A 15134-nucleotide genomic window follows, 5' to 3' on the forward strand; every position below is an offset into this window, starting at 1 on the left:
GATGGTCTGTAGAAGAATGCAACCCTTACATTGGTGCTCAGAATGCCACCCTTAAAGACCGCAATGGTGTCATGCTGCTGGCTTTGCCAAGTGGCCCGGGTCCTGGAACTATGCAAGCACCAGCAAATGGGAGATTGGTCAGCCACAACTCAAGTAACCTGTAGAAACCTCTCAAGGAACTCTAGTTTGGAATGGCTGCTATATACTTTTGAATGGTCTCCTCTTACGTTTCGTGTCTTTCTATATGCATTTAATTTACCCAGAATTGTACATGAACAGATTGGACCACACTCTAAATATCTCATTTGGTGACCTAATCATTCTGTAATCCAACACAGATACAAGGAGCCATCATCATGTCCTCACTTATAGAAGTGGTCATTGGATTTCTCGGCCTACCTGGAGCTCTGCTGAGATATATTGGACCACTGACGATCACCCCCACAGTGTCTCTTATCGGTCTGTCTGGTTTTCAGGCTGCTGGGGAAAGAGCAGGCAAACACTGGGGTATCGCTATGCTGTAAGTAGTAATGTCCTCTGCCTTAACAGTATTTGACTTAACTAGGCAATGTGATTAATGTAACAAATATATTTGAAATATTTTAACAAAGTGGGCTGAAATTTTTAGACATAGCTTTGATCTTAGGAAAGTTTCACATCTGGGTAAAATGGATATGTTAAAAGTTGGGTATCGGTTCACCCTGAAGTCCTCTATATGCACCAAGACACAGGAGTTGAATTATAAAATCCTCACGAGATGGTACCTGACCCCTAGTCGCCTCCACCTTATCTTCCCTGACGCATCTGCATGTTGCTGGTGCTGCGGGGAAGATGGAGGTACGATCATACATGTCTTTTGGTCCTGCCCCAAGCTCTTGGACTTTTGGACAGCAGTCCGAAACATTGCCCAACAGTTTACGGAGTGGCAAATCCCGAATGACCCAGCCTTCTTCCTCTTACATATGTCGGACATACCCCCTAAGAGATATGCGCGGTCAATACTGCGCCATCTCACCAATGCGGCCAAATCTTGCATCCCTTTGCTCTGGAAGCAACAAACTCCCCCTTCCGTGGCGATGTGGCTACGGCGGGTGGAAGAAATTAACAAACTGGAAGATCTGATAATGACTGCCCAGGATAGGCAGGAAATTTACCGAAAGACCTGGTCCCTTTGGAACACGTTTGTGTACTCAACAGAAGGCAGAGCCCTCCTTGGGCGGTAAGAGACGCTCCTGTTGGGATCTCCGAATCACCTCCACTCCCCTTCCCTAATCTTTCCCTTGCCCTCCTTCCCTTATTCCCCTCCTCCCTCACTCCTTCCCCTTCCTTCCCACTGCTTCTCTCTTTTATTCCACCCCCCCCCCCCTTTTTTTTTTTTCCTTTCCTTCTTTCCTTCTCTTCTGTTCTGTATCTTTAACCCCCCCCCTCTTTTCTCTCTTGTGGGTGCGCTAATTGTTGACCCACTTTTTCTTTTTTGTATCAATACGACCTGCTGACTGCTCACTGTGGTCATGATCCCGGCCTATGGGTCTAGAAGCTAAGACATTGACTGGCTCTGGTATATCTTTGGCCCCCTCTGCCGGAGCCGACAGAGGGGATGTTTATGGTACAGTCGAATTACTATTCACAATGTATTATATCAGCTGGGAGTCGTATTTCTGTTAATGTGCTGCACATCCTGGAGGCTGCGACCTCCACTGTCTATGTTGTAATTTCTTATTTGGGGGCTCTACCCTATTTGTGTGAAAATTCTTGAATAAACTTATATTTGCAAAAAAAAAAAGTTGGGTATCAGGCTAGTCAGTGGCTGTTTATAAAATTAAATTAGTTTATTTTTGTGTGAATTTCTCCTCTAAATTGCATTAGTGCCCTGACCACATGTTCCCCATAATGTCCGTGTATTGTCATTTGTCCTCCTTTTTTATTTTTTATTTTTTTTACTACAGTGACAAAACTTATTTGATGAAACTAAATTTGCAGATTGGATAAGCTTCTTGGAAGCATCAGAGTATGATAAATATATGAATATTGTTCTCCATCACCATGAAGTTAAACTATTCTTATCTGTATGCTTTTTGGATAAATGCTTCATGTATGTTAGGCCCCATGTACACGGGACGCTGCTAAACGTACATTCAGAGGCAGTTGGGTGCTTTTTTTGTTTTTTTGGGCATTTAAAAAAAAAAATATATATATATTTTTTTTATATTTTTTAGCAACGCTTCTAAACGCAAATGCCGCTAAACACAGCATGTAAACGCAGCAAAGCAGACGTTTTATACATGGGTTATTATCTGTGAAGTTAAATCGTTCAGGAGAGGTTGTAAAAACGTCCCTTGTACAGTGCCTTGCGAAAGTATTCGTCCCCCTTGAACTTTTCAACCTTTTGCCACATTTCAGGCTTCAAACATAAAGATATAAAATTTTAATTTTTTGTGAAGAATCACCAACAAGTGGGACACAATTGTGAAGTGGAACGAAATCTATTGGATATTTTAAACTTTTTTAGCAAATAAAAAACTGAAAAGTGGTGCGTGCAAAATTATTCGGCCCCTTTACTTTCAGTGCAGCAAACTCACTCCAGAAGTTCAGCGAGGATCTCTGAATGATCCAATGTTGTCCTAAATGACTGATGGTGATAAATAGAATCCACCTGTGTGTAATCAATTCTCTGTATAAATGCACCTGCTCTGTGATAGTCTCAGGGTTCTGTTGAAAGCGCAGAGAGCATCATGAAGACCAAGGAACACACCAGGCAGGTCCGTAATACTGTTGTGGAGAAGTTTAAAGCCGGATTTGGATACAAAAAGATTTCCCAAGCTTTAAACATCCCAAGGAGCACTGTGCAAGCGATCATTTTGAAATGGAAGGAGTATCAGACCACTGCAAATCTACCAAGACCTGGCCGTCCCTCTAAACTTTCAGCTTAGACAAGGAAAAGACTGATCAGAGATGCAGCCAAGAGGCCCATAATCACTCTGGATGAACTGCAGAGAACTACAGATGAGGTGGGAGAGTCTGTCCATAGGACAACAATCAGTCGTACACTGCACAAATCTTGCCTTTATGGAAGAGTGGCAAGAAGAAAGCCATTTCTCAAAGATATCCATAAAAAGTCTCGTCTAAAGTTTGCCACAAGCCACCTGGGAGACACACCAAACATGTGGAAGAAGGTGCTCTGGTCAGATGAAACCAAAATCGAACTTTTTGCCCACAATGCAAAACGATATGTTTGGCGTAAAAGCAACACAGCTCATCACCCTCAACACACCATCCCCACTGTCAAACATGGTGGTGGCAGCATCATGGTTTGGGCCTGCTTTTCTTCAGCAGGGACAGGGAAGATGGGTAAAATTGAGGGGAAGATGGATGCAGCCAAATACAGGACCATTCTGGATGAAAACCTGTTGGAGTCTGCAAAAGACCTGAAACTGGGATGGAGATTTATCTTCCAACAAGACAATGATCCCAAACATACAGCAAAATCTACAAAGGAATGGTTCACAAATAAACGTATCCAGGTGTTAGAATGGCCAAGTCAAAGTCCAGACCTGAATCCAATCGAGAATCTGTGGAAAGAGCTGAAAACTGCTGTTCTCAAACGATCTCCATCCAACCTCACTGAGCTCGAGCTGTTTTGCAAGGAAGAATGGGCAAGAATTTCAGTCTCTCGATGTGCAAAACTGATAGAGACATACCCCAAGCGACTTGCAGCTGTAATCGCAGCAAAAGGTGGCTCTACAAAGTATTAACGCAAGGGGGCCGAATCATTTTGCACGCCCCACTTTTCATTTTTTTATTAGTTAAAAAAGTTTCAAAAATCCAATAGATTTCGTTCCACTTCACAATTGTGTCCCACTTGTTGGTGATTCTTCACAAAAAATAAAAATTTTATATCTTTATGTTTGAAGCCTGAAATGTGGCAAAAGGTTGAAAAATTCAAGGGGGCCGAATACTTTCGCAAGGCACTGTACATGAAGCCTTAGGCCTCATATACACTGCTGCTGGTAAACGGACGTTCAGAGGCAGTTGGCTGCTTTTTTCAGCTGCCCCTGAACTCATCCAATGTTATCTTACGTTTACATGCACACAGGTTCCTTTAATGTCGTTTTAGGCAGTTGCGTTTAGAGGCTTTTCTTTAAAGGCAAAAAAATTAGTTCAGACGCCAAAGTTTCCAATGTTTCAGCCGGCAAACTTTGCTAGACGCAGTATCAGTGTTTAGCCGTGTTTTTCATTTAGAAGCGTTTTTAAGGGTGTCCTATTTTTTTACATTACAAAACTTAAAAAATGATAGCAAATGATGAAAAAAAAAAATTATTTTAAATGCTTCATAGACCATTCATATACCCTTAATGAGCCCATGATCCAATTCAATACAGGTTGGAAAAATATCCTACAGACATGCGCTGCGCAATCAATGGATGAGTCCCAGTAGCGGCGAACTCTGGTCCTCGCACCCAATTTCGGACGTCTTTCCAGCCTCATCAACAGCAATGTCAGGAGCATTTCCTCACATATGCTCATTATGGGATCCATAGTAAACGCACCAAAATTGTGGTAGATACAAGTACACTGCTGTTCTCTCAGCTGCTGCTACTCGCTCTGGTCTCACAGAATGGCTGAAATAGTTAAATAGTACAGTTTTTTTGTACTTTGGGAGGGTCTTATGATGTCTTAAATAAACGCTCCTAGACGCAAACACGGTATGCAAACGCGCCTAAACAGGCGTTTTTAAATGCTGGCTTCAAGCTGTCAAAAAAAAAGCGTTCAGATTCGGTTGCCTCAGCTTCCCATGTACATTAGGCCTTAATGTGTTTATACACCACACAACAGTTTCTAGGAAAAACATGGCATTATACTCATTTGATCTGTATCCTAATCCCACACAAATGTCATGTGTCTGGGAAGTTCAGTGAAATAACACAGAACACTATGCAAATAATAATGGATTCATTAATACAGAACTTTTAGACAAATATTTCACAGAAGAACATTTAATTATGTGTTTATTAGAAAGTCATTGCATGTATTTTTGGAAGGTGTGAAAAAATGCTGTAAATTAAAAATGCTTTCAGAAATAGAAGTGTTTATTAGTTGTTTATTTTTATTAATTAACAAAATGGAAAGTAAATGAACAGAAGATAAATCTAAATCAAACCCATATTTGGTGTAACTACCCTTACACAGAGTTTTTGAAGTTACTCAGCAGGTAGGTTGTTCCAAACATCTTCGAGATCTAACCACAGATATTCTGTGGATGTAGGCTGCCTCCTCCTGTCTCTATGTAATCCCAGAAAGATTTGATGTTGAGATCAGGGCTCTGTGGGGACCAAACCATCCCTTTCAGGACTCCTTGTTCTTCTTTATGCTGAAGATAATTCTTAACGGCATTGACTGCTCTCCAACCCTTCACTGAACAAACTGCCTTCTGCTACAGCCGAATATTTCAAAGTTTGACTCCTCAGTCCAGAGCACCTGCTTCCATTTTCTGCACCCCAGTTCCTATATTTTTGTGTATAGTTGAGACGCTTAACCTTGTTTCCACAATCGGAGGTATGGCCGCAATTCTTCCATGGAGATCACGTCTGGCCAGAATTCTCTGGACAGTAGATTGGTGTACCTGGTTTCTGCCAGTTCTATGCTGATGCCACTACTGGACATCTTCTAATGTTGAAAGGAAAAATCCTGATGTGTCTTTCATCTGCGACATTAACCACTTTCCCGACCGCCGCTGGTACATTTACGTTGACAGAATGGCACGGCTGCGCAAATGGGCATACCTGTACATCCCTTTGAATTTCCAGCCATGCTCTCACACCCGCCACAAGCTCCGTGAGTAGGATCGCGGGTCCTGCGGACTCGATGTCTGCGGGGATACCCACGATCATCTCATGGAGAGGAAGAATGCTTGTTTACATTAGTTCTGCCTAGTGACAGGACACTGATCTCTGTTCCCTGTGATTGGGAGCGGTGATCAGTGACGTGTCACTTGTAGCCACGCCCCCTAAAAGAATCACTCCCTAGGACAAACTTATCCCTGTCCTAGCCAGCTAGTGGTTAACCCCTTCACTGCCAGTGTAATTTTTACATTAATCAGTGCAATTTTATAGCACTCATCACTGTAAAAATTACAATGGTCCCAAAAATGTGCCAAAATTGTCCGATGTGTCTGCCATAATGTTGCAGTCACGATAAAAATCGCAGATCGCCGCCATTATAAGTAAAAAAAATATATATTAATATAAGTGCCATAAAACTATCCCCTATTTTGTAGACGCTGTAACTTTTGCACAAACCAATCAATAAAGGCTTATTGCTATTTTTTTTTTTACCAAAAATATGTAGAATGCATATCGGCCTAAACTGAGGAAACTAAATGTTTTTTTATATATATTTTTTGGGGATATTTTATTATAGTAAAAAGTAATGCGTTTTTTTTTTTTCAAAATTGTCACTATTTTTTTGTTTATAGCGCAAAAAATAAAGACCTCAGAGTTGATCAAATACCACCAAAAGAAAGCTCTATTTGCGGGGAAAAAAAGGACGTCAATTCTGTTTGGGAGCCATGTCGCACAACCGCGCAATTGTCATTTAAAGCGACGCTGTCCCGAATCACAAAAAGTGCTCTGGTCTTTGGCCAGCCAAATGGTCCGGGGCTTAAGTGGTTAAAAGAAAAGTAAAGGATTTTTTTTTCCCCCCATTTATACTTACCTTGGTGGATGCTGAATCTGTCCCCTGGCGCCTCTACACTGAGAAATGTCAGTCACAGCTCTCTGCTCTTCTCCCTCTGTGCTCATTGCAGGGTTGGGGAGGAGCAGTCGTCTCAGCAGCTCACTGATAGGCTGAGGTGGGTGTCAGTCCAGGCATCTGGTAGATCCAGACTCCCATTGTCGGGATGAAGCTGTACCTAACCTGATTCCTGTGACGTCAGCAGAGAGCGGACTCCAGACTGCTCTCTGCTGAAAACGGGTCACAGGAGTGAAAAACGAATTGCACTTCTGTGATCCATAGGAGAAGTCCAGCCAAACAAGCTTTGGCTAGACTCCTCCTTTAAGTGTCCTTGGGGGACCACTATGTCTACGGTCCTCAATGTTGCCTGTTTCTTGGTGTTTCTTCAAAAAGCACAGCACATCTTAAACCCCAGTCTGCTTTGAAATTTTTGCCTGGGATAGATCTTGCTGAAGCAGTAGAAACACCTTGTGCCTTGTTGCTGCGCGCAAGCTTGTCATGGTGTATGACCCGTGACATGAAACGGTCTTCCATAACCTCACCTTAGTAGCAGAGTTTGGATGTTCCTCATTCAGTTTTAAGCCTCCTACACAGCTGTTTGTTTGTCAATGGCTGTGTTTCAACCTACATATGAAATTGATGATCATTAGCACCTACTTGGTATAATTGGTTACTGTATTTATCGGTGTATAACACGCACCCCAAGTTTAGGAGGGAATTTAAAATAAAAAAACTTTTAGGAGGGAAGTTTAAGGAAAAAAAACATTTAAATGCCCATCAATGCAGCCTTTTCAGTGTCATTTGCAGTCTTGCATTGCAGCCTAGTCAGTCGTTTGCAGGCTTGTCAGTGTAATTTTAAAAATGGCGTTGCCGAGATACAAAGCGGATGTCCTGTGTATCTTGGCGGCGCTCGTTCTCGGCAGCTTTCGGATATTTTTGGCCACACTCGGCTGTTCTCGGCTAATTTTGGCCCCCCTTGCCTATTTTTGGCCGTTCTCTGTGGCTTTTGGCTTTCCTAAAGCCGCCGAGAATGGCCGAATGCGGCCGAAAATAGCCGAAAACGGACAAAAATACCTGAAAGCTGCCGAGAGCGGCACAGAAGGTTAGGAAAGGAGGGGGATCGGCGTATAACACGCACCCCCGATTTCCCCCTGATTTTAGGGGGGAAAACGTGCGTGTTATATGCCGATAAATATGGTAATCATACATCTGACTCTAATCCTACAACATCCCTGACTTTGTGCAAGTGTACAATAGTGTGCCAGTGTAAGAATTGATTCTGGATATGCATATTGTTCAATGTGCCTTGTTTACATATAGCAATAAAATCTTTATAAAAAAAAAAAAGAATTGATGCTGGTTTGTCACTCCAAAAATTTTATTGAATCGGATTTTTCTTCTGTTCGCTTACTTTGCATTTTGTAAATGGATAAAATAAACAATTAACATATATATTTTTGAAAGCATTCTTACTTTATAGCATTTCTTCATACCGGCATAAAACTATTGCACATTACTGTATTTATGTGTGTTGACATACGTAAACACCAGTGCTCATAATGGGACAGGGAGGGGCAACGCTTTCCCTCAATCAGTGGTCTGTTGCTTCACAGAGCAGTGAAATTATAGGAGAGAAGAGCTCAGGGTTGAGGACAGGTTGGGTGGATTAAGGAAGCAGATAGACAAGTTCCATTACCATGGAGGGTGTTGAATTTATGTTCACAGAGTAGGTCTGCATCTATAAGAATACAGTTCAAAAAATATGTAAGGGTCAGATACAGAGATTGTGGCATTGGCTTGAGGCTCCAGTTTTTAATCTTCTGATGCTTTTGTAATAAATGATCAACATTGTAGATATCTGCAGTTCGGCTCTCCAGCTGTTTTGAAACTACAAGTCCCATGAGACATTGCCAGACCCTAACAATCACAGGCATGACTCCCAGAGGCATGATGGGATTTGTAGTTTCAAAACAACTGGAGAGCCAAGACTTCCTACCCCTGCGCTAAGGGATTGTAGAGTCAGAACTCTTCTACAAAGAACAAGATCAATCCTCCCCATTGTTAAAGAGGAAAAACATTTCTACTGTATTACCATTGACCTGTTTTGTCTTATATCTTCTTCACTATAAATGCCCAGAGCAATGCTGTTGTATCTAGTGGTAGAGCAGAGTTTGCTGTGTGCTCTCACTTTTTTGACATAGCATTCTATCTAGCTGATGGGTTTCTAGTTATTGATACCACCTCCTTCTCCCTCCACTCCATTCTATTACTGCTGAACACATTTAGATATATAGAATGGTAAATAAAAAGTCTTCCTAGTGTCTAAATAATATAAAATGCTTAATCCATCAGGTAGCACAGAACCTCCCCATTGTGTTCTGTAGAATACTTTCTGGTTTGCAGGCTATCGAATACAGATTAATTTTTTATTCTCATAGCTTTCTGTATGACAACAGTTTACAGTCGTGACCAAAAATATTGGCACTCCTGCATTTCTGATAATGCACCACTTTGCGCAGAAAATTGTGGCAATTACAAATGTTTAGGCATTTTCATATTTCTGAAAATAAATCAATTTATTTTGTTTGCTTTGGTATGACACAAAAAAGTGGAGGAACAAGAAGACAAATCTGACACATTCCAAGAAAAATAAAAATAAAATGGACTAGACAAAATTATTGGCACCCTCAATTTAATATTTGGTAGAACACACCGAACTCCAATTGCTTCCTGTAAAAATCAATGGGTTCCTTACACCTGTCTACTTGAATTTTGGACCACTCTTCTTTCCCCAACTGCTCCAGGTCTCTCAGATTTGAAGGGTTCTTTTTTCCAACTGCTATTTTAAGATCTCACCACAGGTGATCTATGGGAATCAGATCTGGACTCATTGCTGGCCAGTTCAGTACTCTCCAGCGTTTTGTCATCCTGGCCATCCTGTGCACAGTGTGTGCACAAACGATGCTACGATAACCCACCACTACCGGTGCTTTACATGCCTGTTTTATGTGGCAATACATGTGAGTGCACATTTTTTGCAATAAAAAGCTATTTTAAGTGGGGGTCCTCTTGGGTCTGCCTCCCTTTTCATTCAGATGGCGACATATATTGCAAGCTGACACAGTTGCAACCTGTGCTTGAAGGTCAGCTCGAATTTGTCTAGAAGTTGATCGAAGTTCTTTTATCTAACCATTCTAAGAATCCTTTGTTGCAATCTTTGCTCAATTTTTCTCTTTTGTCAGTGGAGATTAGCTACAGTGCCATTGGCTGTAAACTTCTTGACAATGTTGCGCATAGTGGACACAGGAATATTAAAGAGATTGTAAACCCTCTTCTTTTTTTTTCTTTTTTTTTTAAATAAACATTTTATACTTGTCTCCACTGTGCAGTTTGTTTTGCACAGAGTGGCCCTGATGGGTGCCAATGGCTGCGCTACTATCAATCTCTCCAATCAAAAGCTGAGACAACAGGCAGAGAGGAAGAGCGCGTCTCTGCTGAGGGAACAAACGGGCTCAGTTGAGTAAAACTAGGGGGCTGGTCAGTGTCAGAAGTTTTTTCACCTTAATGCATAGGATGTATTAAGGTGCAAAAACACGAGGGTTTACAACCCCTTTAAAGTGTTATTAAACCCAGTAATATGAAAATAGTTAATCTGCCCCCCCCCACACACACACACACACACACACACACACACACACACACACACACACACACACACACACACACACACACACACACACACACACACACACACACACAGTGCCCACACGGTGCATTAAGGTGAAAAAGCGTGACCTCTTTAGCATCTCTGGAGATGGACTTGTAACCTTGAGATTGTCCATACTTTTCCATAATTTTTGTTTTCAAATCCTCAGACAATTCTTTGCTGCTCTTTCTTCTCTTCGCGCAGCACACAGAGACACACAAAAAGATAGTTTTCATTATTTTAACTGGTTGCCAGTGTGACATCTATATTGAGTTTAATTGCAAATTACAGGGGCATCACAGACCTGGAATGCAATTCTTTCCTACAATTTTGAGAAGTTGCCAATAATTTTGGCCAGTCCATTTTTGGAGTTTTGCATGGAATGTGCCAGATTTGTCTTTTTGATCCTCCCACTTTTATGTGTCCTACCAATACAAACAAAAGACATAAACATGAGAATGCCTAAACATTTGTAATTGCATAATTTTTCTAGATAAAGTAGTGCATTATCTGACAGAAATGGAGGTGCCAATGTTTTTGGTCATTACTGTATATTCTCTTGATGTCTGGGGTTTAAGTGCTCTTGTTTAACCGTTGATATTATTAATTTACTAATTCCATCTTACTCTATATAGCAGCCTCCCTCTTTCTCTGTCTGTAACTGACAAATTGAAGGGACACTTATGCTTTTTGTTTCTCTTCCATTAGCACCATCTTTCTGGTCCTGCTTTTCTCCCAGTATGCCAGGAATGTCAAACTACCACTTCCCGTCTACAAGTCCAAGAAAGGATGGACAGCATACAAGTTTCAGCTCTTTAAAATGTTCCCGGTAAGTTCAGAGGTTACCTAGCATTATTATATTTTAGTAGGGCCGGAACATGGACCTTCATGGCAGGATCACCATGTATTACTTTAATAATAAAGCCACATGTTGATTATTCCCCCCCATAAAATACTGTTATTACCATTTTCATCCTTGCTTGCACCTCTGTGTTGCTGATCTCCTTCAACTTCTTCATCCACTTCTGTCTACGTGATTTTTCTCCAGTGTTGACTACATTATTGTTCTGCTATGGCTTGCTGATGGTAACACCAGCAGACTGTGCAATGTGTGTTGGCACCATGCTTGTAGTCTCCATCAACTGAGGGAGACAGTTCAGAAACACATTTAGGAGATAGTTTTCATCCCATAACAGGTAATACCTAAACGAAGATTACCAGCTTTTATTTTATTAACAGCTGCAGAATTTGTTTGGGTAGAGAACTAAAGGCTACCTCAATTTTTTTTTTAGACCATGTTACATGTTGCGGCCATATTTAAAGGGTAATATGTTACACGTTTGCAAAGAGAACAACTTCCCTTTTCCTGACAGCATGTGGAGGTTCTTCTCCCACAGCAGGAAGAAAAGTGCAGTGATTACTACTCTTATAGTCTATACACTTCCTCCAACTCGGTATCTGAAAGTCTGTGAAATTAGGCTTAAAAAACAGTTTCCGCTCTTTTCTGTGTGACCCTATAACAAGCCACTTGCTATGGTTGCACATATGTGGGTGTACTCCCGAGCTGGGCTGTGTGCGTCCACAGACACACAGTGCAACTTGGACACCGCATTGGCTCAGATACAGCAGAGGGAGCCATTGGCTCCTGCTGCTGTCAATCACAGCCAGTGAGGAGGGAGTGGGGGGCGGGACCAAGCCCTGTGCTGTGTGTCTTATAGACACACAGCGCGCAGCTTGGGAGCAAGAACACACAAGTGCCCCTAAGTGGTTTGCTGTGGAGTTACTTTATGGGGATGAGCAGCCAGGAGCGCCAGCAGAGGACCTGAGTAAAGGAGGATTGGTGCTGATCTGTGCAAAACCATTGCACAAGTAAGTATGACGTGTTTGTTATTTTAAGGAAAAAAAATTGCCATTTACAATCACAATTTACAATTTAGGTGTATTTTCATTCTTTCTTTCTTTCTTTCTTTTTTTTTTTTTTTTTTTTTTTAAATCTGATACTTTTTATTGAAATAGATTTTTCATGGTTTACATACAAACAAGACACCATGTATCACAAAATCAGGGGGAAAAAAATCAAGAACTACAAACTAACAAAGGTTATACATCCAGTATAAAAGAGAGGACATTGAGCAATCCAGAGTAGTACAAAATATTAAAGCAGGACAGCACATCAAAGCAAGAGCGATTCCAAGACCCTCCACCAAAAAAACAATGCACATAAGGGGTGCTAATAATCGAAATACAATTTTTTTTTTTTTTGGGTGGGGGAAGAAAGGTAGAGCAAATGTACATTGTAATGACAATATGGAAATGAGAAGGTTTATTATATATATATATATATATATATATATATATATATATATATATATATATATATATATATATATATATATATATATATATATATATATATATATTGATGTATGTCTAATTACATAATAAAAGAGCGAATAAACAAAAAAATAATCAAAATACAAATATAAGGTCCGCATAACTTACAGTGCAGGCAGAGCGACTATCTATCCCTCTATATCGACATCTACAAGCAGGGAGGGATGGGGGGGACTCAGTAGAGGACACCCATGGAGGCTGTTGTTTTCATTCATAATATGTCTAAATGGTCTAGTCATGTATTGTAGAGTTGCACTTGTGTATTGAGTTCACATGTCCATTCTTAAAGACCAGCCACACAGAAACATAATTACCATATTGTTTGGCTGGTGGTAAGTCCCATAATATCTTGATTTATTTCTGGGAACTCAAGTTGAAGATGAGATTGGAAATGCCACATGTCCTGGGACACCTGATGGATTCTCCAAGACATGGAATGAATAGCTGCAAGAGTGTGACATGTTAAGCTGGCCATACTCCAATCAAAATATGTCCGGTTCAGCACAGACTGGCCAAATTTCATTCAGTGTGACTGCTCCCGCTCAACAGAAGTCTATCAAACTTCTGTCAGTTTGATTGACTTCTGTGGAAGGGACAGGCTGGAAAACCTTTTGTCGATCAGCAACTGCATCCACTGTCCTAGCAGGGGGACTCTTCTATCCACTGTTAGGTGAACAGGAAGAAAAAAAAAACTATGCGTATTGCCAGGTTTAATTAGGATTTTGTAGGAAAGATCAGAGAGACCAGCTACCACCTTTAATTATGGGCTTTATTTCTGGAAGATTATAAGGAGTTGGTGGGTGGATGGTTGTACAATGTGCCCATAGCTTTGTGCTGTTACTTTATCTCTATTTGCTCATTATTTACATACATTTGTGTTGTTTTTCAGATTATTATGGCAATCCTTGTGTCCTGGTTGCTGTGCTTTATCTTTACTGTGACGGATGTTTTTCCACCAGATAATACCAAATATGGGTTTTATGCCCGTACTGATGCCAGGAAAGGAGTTCTGACTGTAGCTCCTTGGTTTAAAGTTCCCTACCCATGTGAGTAGTATTCTATAAATATTACGTCTATTAATGCTCTGAAAGCTTATGTAGTAGGATTGCAAAGATGCTCAGCATTCCCCAGCAACCAGTCACAGATCACTTTTTCTCAGTTTAGGTAAAAGCTGGTTTCTGAATGGTTGCATGGTGTTGGGCATCATTACTTTATGCTGTATTACTAAATTCTGTCACAATGCAAATCGCCCAAGAGTGAAACCTTGGATGAAAGCAGCCATTCTCCTCATTGGTAGCATACGGGGGCTACAAGTGAAGCTCAATAAGTTCAGCTTCACCACCCAGAATGTAGAGCGGGGCCTATGAATGTGACAATGACTGCTCCTGTTGGAGGCTTCTGAAATGGGTGATTTTGTTGATGACAGGTTTGTCCTCAAACATGGGATTTAGTAAATATAGTCTGCAAAGATGTAGTATAATGAAAGGAAGGAACTTCCATGATTTGGTAATGGACTACAAGAGTTTTACCCTTTGGTAATTTGTGTTTTAACATAAGAAGTTGCAAATTGCTAATGGGCACTTTGCCTTAACTTAGCTGAAGGAAGTCATTGTTGTTTCTTTTAACCACCATTCTGAATTTTTTCTTTTGTCCCTGATATAGAAAATGAGAATTTGATTGGTTGTTACATGTAGCAAAAACTGGTCTTCCGCAGACACTTTGATGAATGGGGTCCAGTATTTGTTTATATCTAGCCAGATGGGACCCATTCGATTATTCTATTCACGACCGTTGTTGATGCAGTAGACTGTTAATGATAACCTACTGCAGATTTTTTAAACCCATGTCCTTTGATATGGTCTTTGCAGCTTCTTTTTTTTTTATTAATTCCCATAGTTTGTGTTTCTTCTCTGGATTTATTGTGTGTTTTTTTGTTAAGTTTTTAATCTTTATTGCATTAATGTTTACCTGTCCCCCATAGAGGATGGAAGCAGTTATGCTTTGGTTCATCACCTTCATTAGGAACTGGTGGCATGAAGCACCATGTGCATGATGCTGGTCCATCTCACAGCACTGCTCTATGGTTTGTGTGGGGATGACAGGTACTCTTAAAAGATGAAATCTGTAGCAAATTGTCAAAAAAAAATGTCATGTTGCATATTTCCTGTTTTTATCCAAGTGTTTTATATGTACTGCAAGAGTTACACTAAAGTGAGCACTCATAACCCATCTCCCACCTTTATTTTTGGCTTGCTGTTTAAATTTGTAAATCCAGCATTCCACACCACAGAACAAACATTCTTTC

At 40.7% G+C, this 15134-nt stretch overlaps 1 protein-coding gene across 3 annotated transcripts in view; it reads left to right on the plus strand.

The window, feature by feature from the left end:
* SLC23A2 (solute carrier family 23 member 2) overlaps nucleotides 1-15134 on the plus strand; it is a 246869-nt gene that overhangs the window by 207209 nt on the left and 24526 nt on the right. For all 3 annotated transcript variants that reach the window (XM_077469482.1, XM_077469484.1, XM_077469483.1), the window contains 3 exons: nucleotides 339-520; nucleotides 11144-11264; nucleotides 13719-13875. In XM_077469482.1, coding sequence (XP_077325608.1) covers nucleotides 339-520; nucleotides 11144-11264; nucleotides 13719-13875 — 460 coding nt within the window. The remainder of the gene's footprint in view (nucleotides 1-338; nucleotides 521-11143; nucleotides 11265-13718; nucleotides 13876-15134) is intronic.

This window comes from Lithobates pipiens, unplaced genomic scaffold (assembly GCF_037356315.1).
Source record: "Lithobates pipiens isolate NorthernLeopardFrog02 unplaced genomic scaffold, aLitPip1_a1.2 Scaffold_8, whole genome shotgun sequence".
Taxonomy (NCBI): domain Eukaryota; kingdom Metazoa; phylum Chordata; class Amphibia; order Anura; family Ranidae; genus Lithobates; species Lithobates pipiens.